The sequence below is a fragment of the Magnolia sinica genome, chromosome 19 (genome assembly GCF_029962835.1).
Source record: "Magnolia sinica isolate HGM2019 chromosome 19, MsV1, whole genome shotgun sequence".
Classification (NCBI taxonomy): Eukaryota; Viridiplantae; Streptophyta; class Magnoliopsida; order Magnoliales; family Magnoliaceae; genus Magnolia; species Magnolia sinica.
Window position 1 is genome coordinate 5,109,016 of NC_080591.1, and position 26,745 is coordinate 5,135,760.

At 36.0% G+C, this 26,745-nt stretch overlaps 1 protein-coding gene across 1 annotated transcript in view; it reads right to left on the minus strand.

Annotated features, from left to right (window-relative positions):
• LOC131235640 (bidirectional sugar transporter SWEET6b-like) overlaps window positions 1-22,232 on the minus strand; it is a 31,314-nt gene extending 9,082 nt beyond the window's left edge. Inside the window, exons 1-4 of the mRNA XM_058232901.1 lie at window positions 22,187-22,232; window positions 18,790-18,826; window positions 14,101-14,317; window positions 5,886-6,047 (exon numbers count right to left, since the gene is read on the minus strand). Coding sequence (XP_058088884.1) covers window positions 5,886-6,047; window positions 14,101-14,317; window positions 18,790-18,826; window positions 22,187-22,232 — 462 coding nt within the window. The remainder of the gene's footprint in view (window positions 1-5,885; window positions 6,048-14,100; window positions 14,318-18,789; window positions 18,827-22,186) is intronic.
• Window positions 22,233-26,745: the final 4,513 nt, after the last annotated feature.

A 26,745-nucleotide genomic window follows, 5' to 3' on the forward strand; every position in this document is an offset into this window, starting at 1 on the left:
CATGATATATATGTTGTGTAACCAAACTTATCCTTAATTTAAAAGTAAAACTTAATCGTTCCTAAGTCAAACTTAATTGTTCCTATTGAATAATACTAATATGTAGGCCGTTGCATAGAAGTTCTATATAATTTTTCACTTGTGGTACATGTGATAAATGTGCATAGTGATTGAGATCTTTGTTTTGGCGGAACATCAGGTGATACGCCACATCCTGAAAAGAAATGAGATTGAACTCTAGTAGACATGTTATTAATATTTTAAAGGAATAATCAGAATGCTGACCCACATTCATTAAGAATATCTCACAAGAATTAGATAATTATGCTACTCTAAGTGTTGGCTTGTAGTCTATTCACATCATGGCCCATGAAATCAATGGTTTAAATTATTACACAAGCCTTCTTCATGTACCAATAGGAGAGAATTGCATAAATTTTTTACATATGTACGATATAGCAATCTTTTTAATTTGTCTAAGTGAAAACCATGTTTAACTGTATAGGTGATTTATCTATTAAACTGCACTATATATGAATTGCTCTTTTAAAATATCATCAATTTAAATACCACATTCACTAATATTGGGCGTTTTTTAATTAATGAATATCAATGCTGATTTCTTTTCTTATATTTTTAGGCCACAAATTAGAAGGTCAGAATTTCGCCCAATCAAGTAAGTACATCAGTATCGCTCATCCTCGAATGAGACATACGAACTAACAATATAAATCATTGAGTAATAAAACTAACTTAAAGTGAAAACTTTAATATAATATGTACATAAGTGAGGTTTAAATAGTTCATTATCATTGTTAGGTTACTAATAGTATGATGTAGAGCGGGTCGCGAACACTTTCATGTCCAAGATGGATCAGAGAAGGCCCGATCAGAGACAGAAGTCATCAAGACTGTTAGAACCTTAAAACATGCATATCTCGCAAACCAGAATGAGTTACTCGACGTACCATATATGATTTTAGGGTAGAACGAGCTAATTTATCCAACCAACCCAAATATGTTGGGTTAGCCAGGCCAAATTTGTGAGATTCCATTAGATCGACTGTCAAATTCTATATTTAATTATGTTTTTACTATAAATAATAAGTTTTAGTTTGATTATAACTCTTCATCCGTTGGGCTTTAGGAGTTGTGTCCAACATGAAAAGTGCTTAGAATGATTAGGAGAATAATATGGTTAAGCCACATAGGAAACTTACTATAAAAAGTAAATTTACTATATATAATAAGTTACGAATTTTAAGAAGTTTTAGTTGAGTTTGCTTTCGATTTCTCTTCCATTGCTTGGTATCCCTATTTAAAGGGTTGTGAACTGGTTTATTTCAATCATCAATTAAATTTTAAATTTATAGAATTTATTTTCTATTTTCTTGCTCTCTTTCGTTGTGGATTCAAAAGTCTCTGTGAGGAGTCCAGAGAAGCTCCGTGGATTCAAAGTAATTATCCTTGAGGAAGACGGTGATCGACCTCATCACGTTTATCCCTGTGTAGGGTACAATAGGTGCATCACATTACTAAGGGTATAGCATTTGTAACACATGTGGAGAGAGAAAGGGTGAGAGAGATGAGAGAGATTATAAATGTTGCAGGTAATATGAAAATAGAATAAGATAAAGAGAGAGAGTGTAGGCTATATGTAAAAAGGGATTAAAAAACGATGACACATGGAAAAAGAGAAGTGTGGAATGCACGATAATGTGGGTTACATGCATAGAGAGATTGAGCAGATAAAACTCATGTCATTGAGGGATTTTGTGGATAAATTTCAATTACATGTAACTAATCAGTCGCATGCCTCCAACTTATTAAAATACCATTATCTTTGATTTAGTTCGATATTTTTGAAAAATTAATCGTGCAGGTAAAATTATCCTCACTACTCACATTATATATAATATTAGATGATAGGGATGATGTTGATTATATTAATGACAATGATTATTATATTAAATATAGTAGACGATGCTGGATGTAGTTATTAAGGCTGAATAATTCATAAATTTTTTGTAAAAAACTTACTCTATAACTTTGCTTGTGAGTCACGATATAGTTTATGTATAGACTCAACTCATCTATAAAGGTTGATCAACCATCGCATGGGCCACCACGTGAATTTGAAAGTTTTGAGGTGGTTGTCTATTATTTTCTACAGTGTGACCCACTTAATAATTGTTTTAATGTGTAGGTTGGATGGTATACACATAATGTCGTAGACCCCATTCAAATAATACACTAACATTTACATATGGGGAAATGAGTTTCTTACATGTTAATAACCTTTAGGCACATGTTAATAATCTTTACATGACGATGAAAAACAGTTATAGAAATTTTTTTTTATACAAATGTTTGTAGGGTACACAGCCTCATAATAATATAAAAATTATTATTTCAATGTGACATGACTTATGTATAATGACTATCTACTTTGACTTGAGGAGGAACATTTTTCGAAGAAATAATGGGATAAGTTTGATCACTTTCAACTTAGAGCACAATATTAAAGTCTAAGTGATAGTATCTTCTCTTTTGAACCTATTGACACCCCTAATTTTTCTAATGTGATTTCTAGTAATGTGTACAAGGCTAAAAGATAAGGTGGTAGTCCCTATAATTCTCTTATTTGCAAAAGAAAAGGTAAATAGGTTTTTATTTTCTTCAAAGTATTTGCGTAGCATCGATCATTTATTTTTCCAATTGATAAAATATGAGCTTCATATTACTTCAATAATTTTATTAAAGTTTGATAGTAATGAGTAAGGAAAGATAATTTTTAATATAAAAAATAATATACAATATGTTCATAGATTTGAGGTTGTATATGAAATTGCGAGAATGAATGTTTCAAGGTTTAAAAGTATGATTGTTTTATTAGGTTCTAAATTTTTTTTAAGGATGAAACTTTAAATTAATGCTTTTTTAAAAATATTGGGTGAAAGTATAAAATAATTATTATCATGAAAAAAAAGAGATAATCATCTAAGCCTTTTCTCAACTGATCGAGGTTGACTACATGAATCCTTTTCCATCATTCCACTCTATTAAGGGCCATAATTTTAGTTAGACCATAGGTTATGAAGTCTTTTCTTACTACTCTAGCCCACATCCTTTTGGGCCTTCCCCTTATTTTTTTTAGATCTTTCAACTTGTATTTATTCACTCATAATTAATGCAATTTTTTATCTCTATTGCATATGATGAAACCATCTAAGTCTACTTTCTCTCATTTCATTACCCATTAATACTACTTTTAAATTTTCTCTCATGCATTCATTTTCAATTCTAAAGAAAACACATAGAGTAAATTAGTGGTTATTGCTTATTTTTTAGGAATTAATTACTAAAAGACAAATTGTTGAATTTTCTATTAAGTCAGAGATTACTGAGTGTAGTAATCCATCACGTTGCCTTTTAGTGATGAACATTTTTTCGAGATCATAAATGCATTTTTCTTAAAAAAAATTAATCTTAGCAAATATTAAGTGGGTGTTTAGATGCATAAATTTAGTCAATTTAATGATTTGAATGACCTTAAGAATTTGTTAGATTTGTTGTTTGACTTTTCTTGTAAAATTTATTATTTTCCTCTGTTGTTGTTTGTGTAGCCTTATTAACTTTAAATTTTAATAGAGAAGCTTACAATACCTTTTTAAGTTGCTTTTAAATACTGAAAATTGGACTATACAAACCATCTAATTAATGGTCATTAACATTGATGGTCTAAATTAACTATAGTTTAGAAATGACCTAATCACAATCTTTTATATGAAACATATGATTATAAAAAAAGTTCAGTTAACGACTAAGAAATGGATAATCCACATTCATTATGCTAAAAAATGTTTAATCATTTTTCATCATATTCATCATGTGGGTTATGTCTTTGATTACTCACCATCTCAAAAGTTATTTTGCTCATATGATCTAATCATTTTAGAAATGGGTTAGAAGCTTAATGATCTAAATTGATTATACCATAATGAGTCACCGTTTTGAATCTTTCATCATTTGGAATCCAGATTTAATTATTTATAACTATAAAAAATCATTTTATCAATTGATCTTAATCACCAAACCAATAATGAAGAAATTGATGATCCATAGTTATTATATTATTAAATGTCTGATTAGTAATTTTGATTATCCATCATTTGTAACTCACCTTATAATCTTAATCCCCTTTTAAAACTTACTTTGATTAGATAATCATAACCATCTGATATGACATAAAAAATAAATTATCTATGTTGGTTGTGATAGATAAGTTCGATCATTTATTTAAACTATCCATCAGACGGGACCAACCTTTGAGTATCATTCATATCAAAAAGTGCTTTAATGGGATGATCGTAGCCATCTAACTTATGTGTATAAAAAGGGACGGTCGATTATAGACAAGTTTTGATCAATGATTTGGACTATCCATCGTATGGAGCTTATCATTTTCATTGCATATCTCTTTTAAAAATCATTTTCATAAGATAATGCTAACAATGAAAATCAATGATTAGAAAAATATATGATTTATATTGAATATAATAAAGAAGTCTAGTAATTGATTTAAACTATCTTGATATATGACACACATTTGATTGTCTCTCAGAAAATTATTTTGATATCATGACATAACCATCATATCAATAATAAAAATGGTTTGTCAATGTTTATTATGTTAAAAAAAGGTCATATCAGTGATCTACACCTTTAATCATACGGGGCTCATCTTTCATTGTTAATATCTCCCTAAAACCACTTAGATATGATAATCCTGGCAAGCGTCAATTATTAGAAAATAAATCATTGACATTCATTATATCATAAAAAAAGTTTGATCAATATCAATCATGTCGGCTAACCTTTGATTGCCATCTATTCTAAAAATTATTTTGATAAGATAATCCTAGCCATCTAAGTAATGGCTTAAGACAATTCATATTGAATATACTAAAAGAAAGAGATTATTTGAACCTTTTGTTATGCTTGATCTACCTTCGATTTCTTGCCCCTCTCAAATATGATGTTGATTATATAAATATAATCATTAGATCAATGTTAAGAAAAATGATATTTTGTTGCTTAACCAAATAAACTCATGATTTTTCAACTTTATATTCAACATTTTTAAATTGTTATATTCTTAATTTATGTCTCTTCTGTTAATTACATAATTTCTAAATTTTGTAGTTAAGGACAACTAAATATGTTAATTTATTAGTATATGAATTTGGTAATTAAAATTTGTCAAATTTTAAATTTTATGTTCATCTAAACACCCCTTATAGAAATTATCTTCTCTTTGGATTGTAGATGAGTTATCTCATTTATTAGTAAGGTATATATAGATAAAAAATTATCTTCTTTGATGTAGGTTGGACAATCACAAAAGTTTTCTCCAAAATAAGAGAAGAAGTAAGAGTTTTTGCTTTATTTATTATTTATGGCATAAATTCCTATCTATTCAATAACCCCTAGTTTTTTTATAAAAAATTGAATTTACTAGTTAATAATTCGATGGATGTAGTCATATTAAGGTAAACCACATTAAATCTTATGACATCTTTTTTGTTTATATATATATATTTCGATGCATGTTTTATATATATTTTACTATAATCACATTACATATACGATTTTAGTATTTTTGTGAATTAAGCTTGTTTATTTTTCAGTTAGATCTCATTATTTTATAGTGTTTGCTTTTTAATTTTTAAAATTAGAATTACCTCATTAGTACAATTTAGGGTATATGGCTCACCCATTGTTTTGTGGATTGTTGTGTTTAAATTGATTTGCATGTGCATCCCATGCACTATAAATATGCACACAATATTCAAATATGAGGAAATCAGTAGAATACTACTTACCATGACCAAGAGTGGGGAAGCATACATGCAAGTGCCAAAGATGACGCACAAGATCCCGACAATCAATGTCCGCTTTGAGTAGGTGTGAATAAGGGTTAGCACAAGGGCAACCACCACAGTCACGAACATCAATTCAACCATTAAAATTAGAAGTGCCTTCAGCTGAAAAACATAAAATAAATGTACTTATTATTTGGGTACTTTATTACAATTCAAGTTTCATGTCGGCGACTAACAAAAATTTTTATATTACACATTGTGTTTGTATAGGTGGGCTCATAGTTTAGTAATTCAAACCATTGAGCTTCTTCTATCGTGATAGATTATGCTCAAAGAGTCTCCTCAATAAAACAATTTTAAGATTTTAATTATTGGCATGCAAATACTAAGTTAAAAAGTGACCACATCAATTTACATTAGTAAAAAATGTCAAAGATTTGATGGTGGAAGCATCGAAAAATAGTTATTTTAAAATATTTTATGAACAAATTTAATTCGAATGCGTAATTACCATTGTCTTCTTTTATGCATAGAAACAAAGGAAATGCCTCCAAATATGTTGGTTTCTAGTATAAGAATGAAGAGAACACTCTACACAAGGGAATCTCTAATTTGGTGTACTAGTATTTTCAGGAGAGAAGATTTTTGTAAGACTAAGGTGCCACTTGGTAAATTAAAAATAAGGTGTGAAAATTAAATTACATGTTTATATCTTAGAGTATTAAATTTTAGTACTTATAAGTATTGAAAAATCTGTTTGGTAATTTGTTTGAAAAAAGTTCTAATACATAAAAATAAGTACTTTCTTTGCAAAAATAATTTATTTGGTAAATAACGAATGTCTAAAAAATTAGCAAATTGTTATATTTACCCATATTATTTTCAAATACAAGGTTTGCTAGAGATAGAAAAATAAGTTAATTTAGTGACCACATCATGTAGTGTTTAGGGCCAAGTCATCAATTCACAAATCCACCCAGCGTGGCCAAGCCAATAACTAGGTGATCAGATGAAAATATGATCGTACAAGCTGCTTATATGATCACATGGACAGGCTTATTGAAATGATGACCCCACACGACCATCATGAGCAGGACATGTGACGCCATCACCCACCAAGAGTTAGCGGGCGTTACATATGCCACACGTGTGATCACTAATTACAAATTAATCAGAGATCAAATACACATACACATGATCATCAAATCAATATGAATCAAATGCCAAAAAAAAAAATCAATCGAAGACTGATCTAATTGAATTTTCATGATCGAGTGCTCCATAGTCTAATATGAGCCAACAGATGATTTCAAGTTGTGCCCGTTGAGCTATGGATCAAGCTTGGGTCGAATCCAACTTTATATCTGACAAATATGATCAAAACAATCTATTTTCAGGTAACTTTTAACAATGGACAGTTCTAGATTTTTATGGATAGATTTGAACACCCAATATTTGATACGATATGTCTGATCCCATATGCATGTCTTAAAAGAAACTCAGATAAAGTTTCATCTTAATCAATTCACTATATCTAAATATATGCCCCCTTTAATGTAGGTCATTCCTTAGTCGATGGAGAGTCGATCTTATCTATCCAATAACTTTATAATCTGAAATCTGCTCTAGAAAAATGACCAAATGCTTCAATGTTAAGACAAGGACTACAATTCCATTGACTTAGATGTCCCAAAGGGGACCATTAGATTACCTGAAAGTGGGCCACAAGTTAGCTAATGTCACTTAGGATTGTGGGATGCATGCACTTGTACAACCCAACTTTTTTCAGTTAGATCTTAACCATACAATAATTATTTGGGGCATGTGACCACTAGTTATGAAGGCACTAACGGGTATTATAAGATGTATGGTTAATATTTTATTTTAGATTGCAGTAAGTGGGTAAAAAGTGGACTGCAATATAGTTATCTGACGATGTCTAATAAGAGTATACATAGGACATTTGCACGTCCAAAATAGGTGGGCCCAAATAATTTTAAAGGGGCTAGGGATATGGGGTCCACCTTATATCAGATCTAAACTTGATCCATATGACCCCACACGTCACATGTATGAACTAAGCCTAATAAGTAGTTTAAGTGGGCCCATGTGGTGACTGATGTAGAGCAGGTCGCGGATAGTTTCATGGCCAAGATGGATCAGAAAAGGCCCGGTCGACAATAGAAGTGATCCAGACCGTCGGACCTTAAATCGAGCGTATCTCGCAATCCAAAATGAGTTATCTGACGTAAAATATATGATTTTGGGGTAGAACGAGCTACTTTAGCCAACCAACCCTGCTATGCCAGGTTATGCAGCCCGAAATTGTGAAAAACCCCCGGATCGACAATCATTTCCCTGTTTTAATTTCATTTTTACTATAAATAATAAGTTTTAGTTTGATTATAACTCTTCATCCGTTGGGCTTTAAGAGTTGCGCCCAACATGAAAAGAGCTTAGAATAATTAGGAGAACGGTTTGGTGAAGCCAAATAGGACACTTACTATTTTTGGCCGAAAACCTTGCGCACTAGTAGACATCACGACCGTCTATAAATACTAAGTTTACTATTTATAGTAAGTCGCGGATTCTAGGAGTTTGAGTTGTAGTTTGATTCTGATTTCTTTCCCATTGCTTGGTACCCCTATTTAAAGGGTTGTGAACTCTTTTTTATTGATCAATTAATCAATTTTGAATTTATTAGAATTTATTTCTATTTTCTGCTTTCTTTCCTCGTGGATTTGAGAAGTCTCTATGAGGAGTCCAGAGAAGCTCCGTAGATTCAGAGTAGTTATCCTCATCACGTTCATCCCTGCGTCAGTGATACACGATCACATGTATGAGGATGGGTTGGATTTACATTAACTAAAGTGAGCCCCATATAGATCCCATATTTTTTTAAAAAAAAAATCATGGTAAACATGAACTCCTATTTGTGTAGATTGGTCTCTGGATAGTTTTGGATAGGCTCAATGGATTGAACTATCGAGTCGATCGATCGACAAAATTTTGAAAAATTCAATTAACTCTCTGGATAATTTTGTACATGTTCGATTGATTGAACATGACAACTTGATCAATCAAGGATTGCTTGATCGATGTCCAATCAACGAAACCCATGATTTTGTGTAATTACATATTTTATTTTCTATTTTGGTTATAATATTATATATATATATCGGATGTAATCAGAATTATGGCATAAGAGGAGCATCATTAAGGGTTTTAGAGAGGAAAAACTAAGGTTTTAAGGAGATTCGAAGGGGTTCTCATCAGTATAAGTGCATCAATCTTTTGTAGATTATATTTCATAGTGAATTTGTTATCACTTTGTGAAGAATTTTTTTTCCGTGAGAGTTTTAAAATTGTACGTGGTGTAAGATACTATTGTTATGTGCAGAAGCTTGGTAGAGCTATAAAATGAAAGCTATATTTTAAGGAGAAGGGTGATTAGGATCAAATAAAATTTATGCCCACTTAAACACAATTGCTTACTTAAGCTAATTACTAATTAAACTATGACAATTAACTCTAAGGCTTTCAAGCCAATAGAGTGTCCGATCACATAGACTACAAATTATATTTCGATGAGGCAACTAGTCTATAAAAGATAGTGTACGTGTGTGTGTGGGATGCGCTAACTATCAACTTCTAATATTCATTTAATAATGCATACATATAATTCATCAATCAATCACATAAGCATAATTAAACAAGTGCTCAAAAAAAATTCCAAACATAAGTATGTATAGTGGTTCAGTTACCCTACTCCACTCTTGGCAGACACACTTAACCCATTAGTATACTGAATTTCACTATCAGAGGTTTTAAATTAGGTTTACCTCTAACCTTTACAGACCTATCTAGCGTACACTCTCGTCAGAGGCTCCCACAAGAGACTTGAGTTGGTTTTCTATTAGCTAACCAACAACCTCAGTCCTAGAGCTATACATGAACTGAGTTAGCTCCATTAACTCGCTCGACTTGACTCAAAAAAGCTCGATTTGACTCGGTTCAAAAGTGAGTTCGAGTTGAGTTGAGCTGATTTTTGGAGCTTGAAAAAATTTTGAGCCGAGTTCGAGCTAGTCCGAGCTCAAATCGACTAGGATTGAACCTCAACTCGGATCGAACCACTTCGGTGACTCGGTTATTTTGATATTGATGTTGCTTACCAAGTGTTTGATGAAATGACTCAACAAAGTGTTGTTTCGAGTGCATACATTCTCCGCGGGATTGGCTGGTGGCAAGGAAGGTATGGATATGAAATAAATCACTATAAAAAAATACGTGATAAAACTACCCTTGTATCTTGATTTTGATGTTGCCTACTGAGTGTTTAATGAAATACATGTAAACTGTTGTTGCTATTTTGCATATTGTGAGAAATTGAAGGTGCACTTCATGTGTTTGAGAAAATGCCGCACATGCTTGAACTCGGCTCGAACTGGCCTGAGCTACTGACCGAACCGAGCAGAGTTAGCAATCAGGCTTGAGGACCGAGCCAAGCTGAGTTTGAGCTAGGGTCAGCTAGTGGTCGAGCCGAGTTAAGCTGTACCAAGCTCGACTTGGTTCGGCTCGTGTACAACTCTACTCGGTCCTACATGAGAACCTACACATATACACCCGTGTTGGTGTCCTACACAAGGACTTGATTTAAGTCCTACACAAGAACCTAATTGAGTTTAGCAATCAAACTCTTACACTCAATCCTATATAAGGAAGTAGTGTACAAAGACTCTATAAATGACAACCTTACTTGACGGATTGAGCCTCGTTGATGCGTCAATCTTGAGTTGCTCTTCAAAGCTCTCCCATTCTTGAATTTGCTCCTCAAATCCTCCCCTGATCAGGATGCCGATGCATTGGCAATGCTTCAGCTCCACGATCAAACACCTTGCATGTGATGCTCCAATGCGATAAACTATGTGATAGGAGATTGAGTGAATCTCCTACAACTAATGAAAAATTGTAATACTTATAAAGATTTACCTAGAAGGGTTTTCTAAAGAGTTTAGACAAAGATTTGACTATTGACATAATGTCTAATCTCTATAAAGGTGAGAGTTCATAGATATCTTCGAAGAAGATCATGAAATGCTCATTAGAGTGAAGGATCACAAGAAGATTGGCATGAAACTCTTTGGATAGTGGTCTAGGATGTGTGGTATGAGTGAAAAAATATCTAGTCTCTATTTGCATCGAAAACCCCTTTCAATGTCTGTATGCACTATATAATGGAACCAAGTTCCAATATTAAAAAAAGGGGCAGAAAATTGCCGGTTCAGTTGATCGAGCAATGCCTTCAATCAAGCGATGCCTTTAATTGATCAAACTCTCATTTAATGGGATCGAAAGCTGGTTTGATGACATTGAGAAATTTTTAAAATTTGTTAATTTGTTGCTGGACGTTTTTGGGCACCTTCAATCGATCGAGAATGATCGATGATCGCTTGATGAGATCAAGAATCACACGAAAATTGCTATTTTATGCAAACGATTTCATAGTAGTTTCTCACCTCTTCTAGTCTTACTCTATATGTTATAATTAGGCTCCTAAGACTAATGGATGATCAACAAGGTTTACTTATTAGGCCTTGATCATCTAAAGGTTCAAGGAGTCATTTTGGGTAAAGGTTAGGGTCACCAAGGCATCTTATTTACCTGTTCTTCACTTCCTTGATGCTCAGGTATTTATGTGTCTTTGGTCTTCAGCTTCCAAGGGCTCAATTGACTCATTGACACATAAATACATATGATTGACAAACAATGTGCACAAATCAATACACTAACAGGTTTTTCATGTAAAATTCGTGTGTACTTATGCATAATTTGATTGCATTTGTCTTTCGTAAGTTTGATTAAATTTGGGATTGCTTCTACTCTAACCCCAATAGATTCCTTACGAGATCGCCTACTTTCCAATTTTAAAGAATATGACTGAGAAATAGGAGAATCCCTAAAGGCATTAGTGCAAGTGAGAGTGTCTCTGAAAGCTAAGTTGGTAGCTTTCCAAGTGACTTGGTTGAAACAATTTATGTTTTTGAGCTCTCACCAAGAAAATGGGGTTCGACCTTCAACCCTGGTAATGGCTAGAAGAATGGCAGTTAGAAGAAGGGTCTCCTTTCTTCCACTAGCTTTAGCAAGTATTTACAAGGCACTGTGGGCTATTGCTACCTATAACAATAAATGCCTGAGTGATATTCTTCCTTTAAGATATCATTCATACCATACATTTTGTCTTATGTTAGAGTGCGTACTGATTCTCCGATCTTAACCACAAGTAAGATTGTAATTTTTATTCTGCACATTATTTGTGTAGTTGGCTAGGGATATATTTCCCTTGGACTTACGATGACATAAAATAAGATTGGTGTCGAATGAATAACTTGCCTCTCAAGGACCTGAAAGACTGGAGGATGAAGACATTTTGTGATAAACGGGTAACAAAGTTGTTCTTGAAGAACTCTAACTATATGCCAAAATGGTAATTTCCTCATCTCATGGAGCTTGGTGAAAGATCGATGATGATGATTTTTCATTGAGAATGAAGGAGCCCTATTTTTTATACTTGGTGCATGGCACCCATGGCTTCTCTTGAGAGTCTTGGCACACCGCGCATGGGTCTCCCAGTAGGGGAGAATGTTTAGGCAAGTGAGGCTCGTCTTAGAAAGCATTTGTGTTTAAAGCACCTTATTATAAAAGAGTTAAAGAATGTTCTAGAGGAAAATCTTGATTCTCTCTAAAATGTCCATCCAAAAGAAAGTTCTCTCGAAATAAGTTGATGAGATGTATTTATAAGCCTATGGGGCCAAATTTTTCTAGTTTGCAGAGGTAGCTGATTTGTGTGACCCTTTGTGCCTACCCTAACAATTTTCTGCCACAACATAAGGGGGCCCTACAAATGACGTCGATATGCCTTTGGCAGCCCGCTCCTTAGTCACAAAAAGATGTCATCAGTTCTTTGGCACGGGCTAGATGGTGTTGGATCGGAGTGGCGCAATAGTGTCATAAGATATATGGGGGCTCATTTTGATTAGGTCTTAAAAATTAGGTATCAACCATATGAGTCAATTATTTCATGCTAACGGGGTGTTTGCTGGTTATTTCCTACTTAAAAGTTGTTAAGCAAATATAGATACACGTCACACTACCATTGGATAATTTAGAGTGTGTTATGGTGGTGCAGGTTGGGTGCAAATTGTATTCTATGTTGACCTTGACTGCTAGCACAAGAGGAAGTCTAGTTGGAGGAACGATGCCACGTTGAGATGCAAATTGTTATCATGATGCGGTATACTTGAGTGCAAATCAACATTTATCTCCTTGGATGTTGTTTTCTATTCATTTTACATTGTCCTAAGTGATCATTGAGTGAGAACATGAACTTGCATTGACCTTGATCGTCAATGTGCATTGTGTTGATAATAAATTCGCGTTAACCTTAATCAATACATCTATTCCATGCTAACGTGAAGATGAGTACAAATCATTCCATGCTAGCCAGTTCTTGCTAGCGCATGTTGGACTTAGAAAAATATCAATGCCAATATCTGTGCAAGAAGTAGATCAAGCCTTTAGATCAATAAATATTGACATCTCATTATAATACTCAATCTAGAAATCGACATATATGAGTTATCATAAACCAATGATATGCACACATATAAACTCAAACATAAAAATCTCAATATAATGTAATGGATAAATATGCACATGTTAATATCGGTATTGTGAGCCTCAAGAAGTCTAACAAGAATGTTAATTAGCATCTTCTACTCTAGAACATGGTCCATTCATCTGGATAACTCAACTATGGGCCCCACATGGAGGGAGTTTATGCATAATAGGAAAGTTCTCTTAGTCACCATTAGAAAACTCGTCTCAACTCATTAAATTTATTAAAGAAGTACTATTAGAATTCTAACTCATTATATTGATAAGAACTTTGCTAATTCTACATTTATGCTGCAAACTTGTGCAAGATCCACATCGTACATTAAGTGGGTCATAAGTTCTATTAGACAAAATGTTAATCAGGTATGCTGATTATGAACTATTGGCCCAATGTTGAATGGACTAGTTTTTGAATTTTGGGCCCTGAAAAATACAAAATGGCCCACTTGATATAAATATATATACGTGTGTGTGTGTGTGTGTGTGTTGATTCTTGTACATGTCTACCATGCTAACAAATATGCTTGCAATACATACATACCCTCTGTTTATTATTGCCATACATGAAGTAGATGATGAGATAAGTGGCTTCGAATCCGACTCCAATTATATTAATGGAGAGCACAAGCAAGCTATTAGGGCTCACCAAAGGAGTCCCATAGAACACCCATAACATACAATTGAGCAAGGTTGCTAGATATGGATATGGTTTGTACTCCTCAACCGATTTCTTCTTGCATATTTTGATAAACGTTGGCCTGCAATAGTTTTTCATTATATGATCAACATTTTTTTATTTTAATATTCTAGTGTAAAATAAGTGAAATAAGTTTTTAGTACTATTGCACAAATATATATATATATATATATATTAAAATTGGCATTATAAATGTATGCTAGAAGAATAAGTAACTCATTCATGTATGGTAGATGAAAAAGCTATCAACATTAGAAAGTTACATTCTATTGAAAAAAAGATGAAAGGTAAATATTTGTGGCCATAAGTTTCAATCAAATAATAAGAGCTTAATATGATGAATTTACATTAAGGTTCGTTAATCGGTATAAGTGTTGCGTATTTATTTGAAGTGTTCAAATATTTTTAAAAATAATAAATCATTTATGTTAAAGCTATCTCCTTTTTACACATGTATAAAATACACAACTTCTTTCGACCATTGTTGCTATCAATTCAATGAAACAAGACCATGTGCGAGCGAGGGCCTAGATTGGTTGTTCGTGTGTGGGTAAAATGCACAGGCATGCCAGAGTCTACTAGACTCAAAGGTTTTGATTGAATCGCTAGTGTCCCCGATGTCGAGATGGATAGATTAGAGACCGAACCAAAATCCAGTTATCCTCTCAACCACCGGATTGCGATTGAAATTTGTGAAAGGGTAGGGGTTAGCCCTTCCGAATGAGTTCGTTTTGCCTTGTGACAATAGACGTGAGTCTATGGACTTAAAGACCTTTTCTTTTACTAGCCTTTAGGTTTATATGTCTCTCAAATGAACAAGAATGTATAGATAAATAAAATAAAGCTAAACAATACCGATTTTAATGATATTTCAATATATGACCCATTACAATCAATAGAGTAACAATCAACCAAAGAAATAAACAAAAACAAAAGATAAATACCTGATACATCTGTCAGAACAGATGACCTAGGCGAGTGGTTAGTAGGATGTGACCATATTAGTATGATCAACTAAATCGAAACTTAACTAATTATGATCCTAAAACTTAAGGTTAAGGATGTTTACTCTACTCCTAAGGTATAGTAGTGGGAGCCACTATGCAGTAGCTATCTATGCTAGAACTAAGCTAAGCTAAACTAAGGAAATATAAATGAAAAGTAGATAGATGTGTTTAGCGTGGGGCCTCAAGCTCTTCTTTGTCTATTCCTTTTATAGCTTATTGAGGCGGTGAAACTCCTTGCTGAGTTTCCTTGTTACTTTCGGGTCCTCTGCGCTCACATTACAATTCTAGATATAGAAATCTTCTTGATTGATCTGGAACTACCGGCTTGCATGAAGAAGAAATGACTCCAACCAGGATCTGGACTTGTTGGCTTCTTGAATCATATTCTTGTAATTGATCATTCGCAGAGATGTTCGTGACCCACCAAATATCAAGCCTGAGAATGCCAAGATTCTTCTGATGAAGACAACTAGACCAAAATTTGAAAACCTTAGGGGCTAGACCAGGACCATTCATGGCCAGTCAACATCTCTGTTGATGACCCATCTTGTCAACTTCGAGGTGTTAAATGATTCTGATTTAACCATCGCCTGCATTTAACCATCCATAAGGTGATGGTATAGAGTGAGGGGGATTTGATACCTAATATTGATCTGTTATTGGACCAGGTTGGATCTACTTCTCCAATTCTCTTAATTCTGATTGATGTGTGGAATGTGGAACCTAATCGAGCCGATGTGTCTGTCTATCCCGACTTGGGTCTGAACTAAAGTTGGATTGGCTTAAATATTGGTCCGATCTCCTGATCTTTAAAACCTTCTTGAGCATTGCATTGATCATGTGATTAGATCTGTTCTCTTGGTGGGTTTTCTTATAGTCATGCCAGGTACGCTGCCTCATAACGGGCACGTTGATCATGGCCATGTGGAATGCAACAATTCATCCCCCTAAAGGCATGTATAAGGGTCTGTGTCACCGTATTAATAATGAAATGTGTAACGCTGAAGGGAGATCAACTGAAGATCTCTTCGGGTGTGAGTACGACTTTCATATGTGTCAAACACATAGTATCACCACATGGTAATTTTCTATTAGATCACATCAGGGGTTAAAAAATGTGTGTAAACAAAGTGCCCATGTCCCTTTGTATCAAGAGATGCGATAAGACTTTGATGTTCAAGTTTTGACTAGACATATGGCGTGTGACTGCATGGTGTTTGCGTTTAATGTGAACGTCAGAATTCACCTAACATGATTGTCAGCTTTTATTATGGACATGAATTATGATATTTCATTTCATTTTTATATGGTTACGTTCCGTCGCAATCATTCTTCCCTTGTTCCTAGACCACTTTTATTCCCTTCCTCTCTAGTTGTCATGGCTTTTGGGAATTCTCCTCAGGACATTAAACTCGTACTTGGATCGGCCGCCATGGAGGTTCCAGCTCCTAACCTTTTAGAGCCTATTCTCACTCATCTTGGGGATTCTATTCGCCCGGAGACCCTAACTCCTTATACCTCATTATCTGTTAAGGGCCTTATGCCGGGCCCTCCCTTCGCTCATTCTAACAACCTTGTGCCTCTCTCCCCTTTCTTTCATCTTTTCCTTAAAGGACAAATCTTGCTCCGAAGTTGTTCCTTATGATGGAGCATGTGCCTAGTTGCTGATTCAAAACCTTGACTATGGACTAACCTAACTCCCGATTGGATACTCTGGTTAGAGAGAGTCCAGACTACATTTGGTGGTCTTTGGCAACAAATTGGGATTTTTATTTTCATTTTCCCCCACTATATAATCTCATTTGCTAGCTGCGACCATTTGCTTCTAGAGTCAAGTGATTAATACTTTTCACTTTTTATATGGGTTTATAAGCCCATCTATTCCTGATATATGTACACTTACTGGCCTACCGACTGAGGGTGATCATGTTGAGCCATTAAGTTCTTGGTCTTCCAACAACTTCAACAACAAACTTCACTTCTTCATATGGTAAAGGGATAGTAATGTTCTTTTATACAATTGACTTTATGTGAAGACGATTCTAGCCTTTTAATTGGTATACAAATTAGTATCAGAAAACTCCCATTTAATGAGAAAAATGAACAATTATTGGACCATTAAGTGGTATAATCAACCAATTTTTTATTCATAGGCCAGTCAATGGCACTAGAAGTTAGGGTTTGGAGATATATATATATATATAGGGAAATGGTACTATGAGGTGGACCTCATGGGAACTTTCCATGAGGTTGAGCTATGTGGGCCCCACCGTGATGTGTGTCAAACATCTACCCCATCAGCTAGATGCATGCACCATTCCATGGTGGGCCATGAGCTTAAAAATCAAGTTAATCCATGACTTGGGTGGGCCACACCACAAACAATAGTTGAGAAGGGTTACCCTCCCATTAAAACATTCCTAATCATTTATTGGGCCACCGAGATGTGGTTCACAAATCCAGACGTCCATTGTGTGTGTCCCACTTGGATGAGGGGTCAGACCAAGTTTCGGCCGCATCCAAAACTTAGGTGGGCCCCACCAAGTGCTTTTATATGTTTTAGGCGCATCTTCACATGATTTTAGATGGTGTCGACCTCATGGGAACTTCCCATTATGTCGAGCTATGTGGGCCCCACCATGATGTGTGTTGAACATCAACACTGTGCATTTGATGGGTCCCCCTTAGGTTATGGGTTATACCAAAAATCACCCATATACAGAAATCAGGTGGGCCATACCATCTAAAATTATGTGAAGACATGCCTAAAACATATAAAAGCACTTGGTGGGGCTCACCTAAGTCATAGATTGACTTGAATTTTAAGTTTGAAAGTTGGGCCCCAAGGGCTTCATGGGGTGCTGCATCACATGGACCATTTGGATTTGGTGCCCATGACAGTGTAAAGGTGTGCATGGGTGCTCACCTAAGAAGATGTGTGGGTGAGCATGACTCCACACACATGGTGTATATTATACAACTTAGAGGTATTAAAATCTCATGCCATGGAGGTACAAACCCCCTCCCATATATTTAAATGATATAAAAATATATATTTTATGGAATCATTACAAAGACGAGTTTACTATCAGGTTCGTATTGCTATTTCTTCGTTGAGGTCGTGTCTATTAGATATAGGGTCATTTTTTAGTGATTCAAATTATTAATGTCACTGTGAATTGAGGATATAAATTGAAATATTTCAACCTTTTGATAATCTTATCTCTTTTAATTTTAAAAATGACTTCTTTTTTTTTTTATTATCCTTTAGTGGGCCATTGATATAATCTTCCATTATTGAAGTTGTTTTTTGTATCCATAACAAGGTTCATAAAAAATGTCCAGTTCAATCAATATAACTCCATATTTAATGACTACAATCGTGATATAAAAAAAATAGCAATACATCTCAATGTATTTTAACAAGCATGTTTATGAAAGTACACTACTATTTCAAATGAATAAGTTTAATTTTAAAAAGAAATATGGTTGTACTTTGCTCACAACAGTATATGAAATAACTTACAATGGAGAAAAGAATAGGCATAAGGATATAATATTTCCTGCAAAAGAAAATTCTTGAGAAGATTAGAGAAATACAATTCAATAACTGGCCTACCACCCCAAATTTAGGCCTTCTGATCATCATTTGTATAAGTGTACAATCTCCATTAATCAAAACTAGAAAGATTGTGGAAGTGAGCCACAATTCTAAAAATGGGTGACTTGACTCGAAAATCCAAGACGCGACTCAATTGAAAATCAAGCCAAGTCACTACGAAACTTGTTCGGTTCAAGTTCAATTAACTTGTTGAGGAGTCTAATTTGGTTCAGGTTCGATTAACTTGTTGAGGGCCCATTTGGATGCCACCAGATAAGTTACTTTTTCTACTTATAATAGTAGATAAGTAACTTATTTTAGATAAGTAAGTTTGGTTTGTGATTAGTTATAAGTAACTTTTTTACTTAAAATTACTTAATTATTTCAATTAATACTTTTAGATTTTCTATTTTCTTAAGTTGCTGAAGAGACATTAGGAAAGACAAACGAGACGAGAAGTTGATAAGTATGTTGTTTCACAAATATACTTATCTAGCTAATAAGTAGAAACTAAGATAAGCTATTCAAGACATAAACAACATACTCATTTGTTTTGGATCTGCCTGATTTTTGGATTCCTGTCCTATGGTGGCCTTGAAAAATTGATGTACGGAGTATATTTGTCACAAGAATCTCTGTGGGCCCTACATAGCTTCCAACAATAGGAGGCACACAAGCCATCTAGATAGCTGAGTATTGAGCTCACGTCATAAGATGAGCTGGTGCACCAGCACATGTCACACACGCAATGGGACCACCTAGCTTGTTGTTGCACGGGCTAACCGGCAAAACCACGCCCAACCATTAAACCACCCAAAAGACTAGTGGGGCCCATGGTTTGGTGATCCAGACCATTGCCCTGCTGGGTCTGACCAAAAATGGATTGCCTCAAACTCCCTGGGAGAAAGTAAACCTTTTGATTTCTGGCTAATAGATAGACTGCTAATAACAAGCCTATGGACAATCAATCCCACCGTTGGAACTTTCCTAGGCCCACCATAATATTTATTAGCCATCCAATCTGTTCATAAGGTCACACAGATATGGACTAAGGGAAACCACAAATAACAGCTTGATCCAAAACTTCTGTGGCCCTTTAGAAGTTTTCAATGGTAAGCGTTCAATCCCCAATGCTTTCTTTGGTGTGGTTCACTTGAGCTTTTGATCTGCCTTAATTTTGGACCCATGCCCTAAAATGATCTTGCAAAATTGATGGACAGGGTGGATTTAACACATACATAAATGGTGAGACCCACAGAAATTGATGGCGCCAACACACCACCCAAGTTGTTGGTGCGTGGCTCATCACGCAATTCGATCGTACGTGCTCCGTCCCATCCGCGTAGAATATGAGCCCCTGGCCTTTCAGCTTTGAGCAATTCATTTGCAGGCCACCGTGGGAACCACCGGATCATCCAATCATGCCATTTTCGTCCGAGTTGAGTTAGCTCTGTCAACTTGCTTGACTTGACTCAGAAAAGCTTGACTTACCTCAGCTTGAAATTGGATTCGGATAAAGTCAAGATTTTGAGTTGAGTTTGAGCTTACCCAAGCTTGACTCGAACCTCAACTCAAATCGACTCGGATCGAATCAGCTTGGTGACTTTGTTATTTTTATTAGGGTTGAAAGTCGGATGGGATGGGTTGGTGCTAAACCTTAGCCCAACCCAAGGTTCCTATACCTTAGCCCTAACCCAACCTAACCTAACCTCGAGTTGGGAATTCTGATCAACCCAAGCCCAACTCAAGTGGACTCGGTCAGATGGATGCATGCTAATATTTTCGTTATTGCATTTGTCTATTATATTTCAATACGCATCTTATTTTTTGTATTTATGATTTTATTAATTATATACTTAGTTATTTATCATAAAGAACTTCATTTTTTAAAAACAAATAAGCTAAAATATTGGGCAATTACTTCTTTAAAAGTCATGTTGTGTAGCACACAATCTATTTGGGAGAGAGAAATGTAACAATCTTGTTAGCTTGAGTCATTGGAAATGACAGACAAATGAGAATCGATGGCACTAGAATTTCCTATGCCTTCAACACAGACAAATCACACTTGATTATAATTTATAAGTAACTTATATATTGATGGGATTCGGATTGGGTCAAGCAACTCGTGCCTGACTCAAGTTTTATCAGGTTGGTGTTTGTATAGCCCAAGCCCAAGACTAGACCCGATACATCACGCCCAAGCCCAACCCAATGTTGGGTTGGTCATGAGTTAGTCGGGTTGAACCCATCCAACTTTTAGCCCTAATTTTTATCTTAATGTTGCTCACTAAGTGTTGGCTGAAATGACTCAATGAAGTGTTGTTTCAAATGCATACATTCTCTAAAAAATCAGTTGGTGGCGAGGGAAGAAGGGACACAAAACAAATCAATATTAAAAAAAAAAAAAACTTTATACCATAGAATTGCTCTCATACCTTGATTTCTTTTACATTACTTGTTGAGTGTTTGATGAAATATCTTTAATGTGTTGTTACTATTTTACATTATATGAGAGATAGAAGATGCATTATATATATTTGAGAAATGTCTCACAAGCTTGAATTCGGCTTGAACTACCTCAAGCTGCTCACGGAACCGAGCTGAGCTAGCTGGTCAAGCTCGAGGACCGAGCTGAGCCAAATTTGAACTGGTGTTAACTGCTGGCCGAGCCATGCCAAGATGACTCGGTTCGACTCCTGTTATTTACAGGAAATGAAGGATCTCCAGGTGTTGTTTTTCATGGATAGGAGGGAACCGATATGATAGAACGGTCCCTATCATAATATGATAGAACCACCCTCCAATTCACCTAGTGGACCCCATCGTGGATTACAAACTCAGCCAAAATGGACGTGGCTTTGGAATCATGGGCCATCTAAGAGAGACACCACTAGATGGACGGTTCCGATCAACCTCTACCCTTCCACAAGAATAGAGCAAGGTGGCTCTATCATATTAATAGAGAGAGTGGTGGGGAATCCCATGATTGAGAGAGGACCACTGATATAGCCATTCTTGGGAGTGCAATTCAAATCCTACTATACACACAGATGCCAACGTGTATTTCAGATCATCGTCCATCAGGTGGGGCCAAATTGGTGTTTGCCATGGCTTGAACGTGGAACGATGTTCATTTATGAAATACGTATGGCTCCGCTCATGATCGGACCGGTCTAGGTTGGCCATGGTACGTACAAAACAGGGCCCATGAGATGAATGGTCTAGATCTTCCACAGAAATGTCACATTGGCAAGTAGGGAGGGAGGGAGAGAGAGAGAGAGAGAGAGAGAGAGAGAGAGAGAGAGAGAGATTTCAATACCGATGATGCCGACAACCATCCCACCTGTCTGTAAAGGATTAGCCATCTTGGAGAGAGAGAGAGAGAGAGAGAGAGAGAGAGAGAGAGAGAGAGAGAGAGAGAGAGAGAGAGAGAGAGAGAAGGAAATGAAGAGAGAGAGAGAGAGAGAGAGAGAGAGAGAGAGAGAGAGAGAGAAGGAAACGAATAGGCGAGAAGGAAATGAAGAAAGAGAGACAGAGAGATTGGCTCCAACCTCCAAGGCACGAATTTATGATAGAGAAATTTACAAAAGAATCATCTAACTAATATAAAATTTACATTTTAATACTTTTTTTTGATAGGTTTTCAAAAAGCTACCTCAGTGACATAATTACCACTCCGATACCTTCTACGAGAGTGGCTCAAGTCTACACAACCACTAGGTGTAACATCCTGTGTTGAGTCAAGAGCCCAGAAATCGAATCAATCTATGGTAAACCACATGATTAGAAATAATGTCCAAGGCAACACTGGCTCACCAATTTATTTCCACTAGTATGACCTACGTGAATCATGGATGGGTATGATTGGGGTATAGGCTTAAATGTTTGTGTTGAATCTAATGATTGTCATAGATTTTATATGATTATCATAGTCCATTGGTCCTATATATAAAAAAAAGGGTTGTTGCCTCTTTCCAAACTATTTTCTCCCATGTATACCACCATAATAACAACTCAGTTTAATTTTTTGTCTCTAAGCTTAATATTATCCCAATATCTAGTGCTTGGAGTAGATTTTACGTAAAAACCACAGTAGCCAGGCAAAATCAAGAATGGTGTCACATGCAATCCCCTTCTTTCTGTAGATACTCTCTTGGAAAGAGATGCTTGGATTTGATTTTTTTAAGGCCCACCACAATGTTTATGTAAAGCTACTCCAACAATTAAATGTGTAATTCCAATTTAGACTCACTATAAAAATTCAGGTTGAATTGTGATTTAGGTGGGACATACTAAAGAAAACAATTAAAAGAGTGATGTCTACCATTGATTTTCACAAAGCCTGATATGATGATTATATGAAGTCCACTCTAACTGTTAGATGCCACATAAATAATATTTAAGCCTGATTATTGAAATTCATCCTCATCCATGATTTATGTGGGCTGTACCAAGGGAAACAGTTTAGAGGGTGATTGTTGCTTATACACTATTTTCAATTATATGGTCCACCTAAATCATGGATGGGGGAGATTTTTTGGCTTTTCCATTAACATGAGGTGATGCACGTGGTGGTCCGGGTGGATTTTACATAAATGTGATGATTTGTTCTTTCAAGTAGCCGATCTATTTACTAGCAGGCCCAGGGTGCCATAATATTGATGGAATTGATAGCTAGGTGGGGATGCCTGCTTGAAAACTTTTTTGAAAAAGGAACTGAAATGTAAATTCAATGTTAATTGAGTAGGTTTTTGTAAAATTGAAAGATACCCGCCACAACTGCTATTATACGCTAACCTAACCCCTTTTAGGGCCCACAATATTGTATATGTGAAATCCAGTCCGTTCATCAGGTATTATCCTCGAAGATGGGACCTGGAGCAGAAGATCTGTTCGATCCACCGTAGAGAACAATCGGGACAGGACGGCAACCGTCGGTTTGTGTATGTAGCTGCCATGGTGTTTATCTTTCATCAGGTTTAACTCAACAAGACGAAAGGAAGGGAAAAAAAAAAAAAACCACGCGAGCCACAACCATTGAAATTAGAGGTTTTAGGTGCAATTTTACATTGTTGTCATTGCCATGCTCCATTGACTTTTTTAACGGGACTGATCTTTTATATGTACGGTGGATATAAGGGTTGTCATCTGATGGACGGGGTGGATTTCACGTATACAATATGTGGGCCAAAAGACTTGGGTGCATCAGGTGTAGTAGACGATTGGGTCCGTATATACCAGTTTGCGGTTCTAACAAGTGGGCCCATCTTCGATCCATTTCACAGTGGATAGTTAATGGATAAAAGATCTCCTTGATAAGACAATCTCAACCATTAGATTTTTGGACACTAGAGAGGTTTGTTAATTCCACGTGCGTGTATATCCTTACACATCCACATGCAGGCACAAGTGCAAATATGAAGCACGTGTATGAGATCTGGGCTTTCCACGAGGTTGTAAATAATCATCAGATCTTCTGCATAAAAAATCAGACAAAGTAAATGGATAGTTATAAGATTTTTCTATCCGTTCATTTGTTTTGATACGGTGTGGATCACTTCACGTGTGAAATGGCCTGATTTTCATGCTAGAAGATCTAAATAGTGTCTCACTCCCGATGGAAAGATCAGATCTCACACACGTGTCGCATTATGACACGTGAACCCACATGTAGATGTGTCCGTACACAAAACTGTCCTCCAATTGAAGAGTGTTGAAACAATGGCCCTTGGGATCTTCCAATCTTGGAGGTTTGCTGAGCCACACGTGCTTCTGGCCAGAGAATGAGGACCCGTTTTAACTGCTTTGGTGGGCCACAATGTAGAAAGAAAATGGATGGCTGGAAATTGTGGCCTACATGATGAGTGAAACAGTCTTAGCTTTTAGGCTATTGACCTAATCACTGCAGGCGAGCAGATGGAAAGGCCGCACATCCATGCAGAAATATAGGCACGTGTGATTCACATGCACCGTTACACGTAAACAAACTATTTGACCGGTTTTACTTGGACGTTGAAAGGGTCATTATAACTGTCGGATTCGCGGCTACGAAATGGACGGTTAAATAATAAGCACACAACCGTCCAAATTCAAAAACCGAATATTCATTAAAGAGATTCAACGGTCAACTAAATATTCTACAAGGGGTCAATTATTTGGACGGTTTGGATTGTGCTAAATGCATTCCACGTGTACATCTGCAATGTGCATGTGTATGGAATGTAATCCTCTGGAGATGCATCAGATAACTTCCGATCCAATATTATCCACTACAGGAGGGAAACGCGACTGACCAGCAACGTGTGCCTGCATGCATGAAAATAGATCAGGTAATGCGAAGCTTACGGCAGAGATCCCACACCAGTAATTCTCGTAGTAAAAAGGTACAGTTGCATCTGTACCATGCGGTATCCGTGTCAACGTGGCACATGCGTTGGACGTTCGAAACAGTTCAATCCAGACCGTTCATATTGTGGAGCCCAGTGCAGATGGGGCATAAGTTAAAACTACTGACTGAGAGATCCTAGGGACCATCGAATGAATAGTTGAAAATATCCCAACGTTGGTATTGTTGATAATCAAATGGCTGCTTGAAAATAAGTTTATCAATGGGCCAGGCTCTTCCATTGCCCTTTTGGGCTGGCCTGCTTCAGTCTGGGTTGGGCTGCTGTACTAAGCCCAGGCCTAAAAGACTAAGCCCATTTAGTAAAAATCCCTATCTGTGTGTGTGTGTGTGTATTTGGACTAGGTAAGGTCGTATAGCGATGTGCTTGTGTGTGTGTGGTCATTTTGGACTAGGTAAGGTCGTATAGCGACTAACAATCCATGTCAAGCTATGGGGTGGGATAGTCATGGATATGTGTCATTAGCTGGCATCATGGATGGCCAATTCATGTCTAAAATGTAGAGTGCGGCTTCGATGGATCCCTAGATCCATGGGGCCACCATGATGTATGTGCCTTGCATCCACGACATTCATCCGTATTGAAAACTCATTTTAAGGCATGATCTAAAAAATGAAGTTGATCCAAATCTCAGCTAGACCACAGGAAACAATAGTAATTGACTGTTAAACACTTCTTCCAGGCTACAAAAGCTTTGGATCAAGATGATATTTGTGTGGTCTCTTCATCTAAGTCATTATCGACAGGTTAGATGGAAAATAAACATTCCGGTGGACTCCATGAAGTTTTTAAGAGAGAGGATTTCAATCACGACTATTCATGTTGTGTGGTCCACCTAAGATTTGGGTTTACTTCATTTTTTGAATTACCCACTAAAATAAGCTGTAAAAATGATTGGATGGTGTGGATTTAAGGCATTTACATCACAGTGATCCCCACAGTTTGGGTTCCACCTAAAGCCATGCCCAAAATGGAACCTGAAGACTGGCCAGGAATTCCTCTAGCTTATTAGAGTTTTTTCTGAACCTCCTGTTTTTTAAGACAAGAGCTAGCCCCCTTTTATAGGCATTTTGAGGTCAGGTTCAAATCTATCATAGACTTGGACATTGATGATAAGTTTGTGTGAAACATGCCATCCCATGAGTCATAGGTAAACATAAATAATAGCATAAGTGATGTGAATGCACACCACCTTAATGAAGCATGAACAAGTATGATTATCCATGACTCTAGTAATAACAACGTTTCTAAAGTATCCAAACTCTTCATAAACAACCAAGACCTTACACAAGAGAGGGTGGCTCTACTTATCTCATACATGAATATCATTATTCATCGCAGACATAGCCAGATTTATTTATTTTGGCCCATCATATCATTTTTAGCTTTCAAGTTGAGATTGGACTGACCTTATCTAAGCCATCGACAACACTAAAAACATTAAACCCACCCCCATGAAATATGAATACTGCCA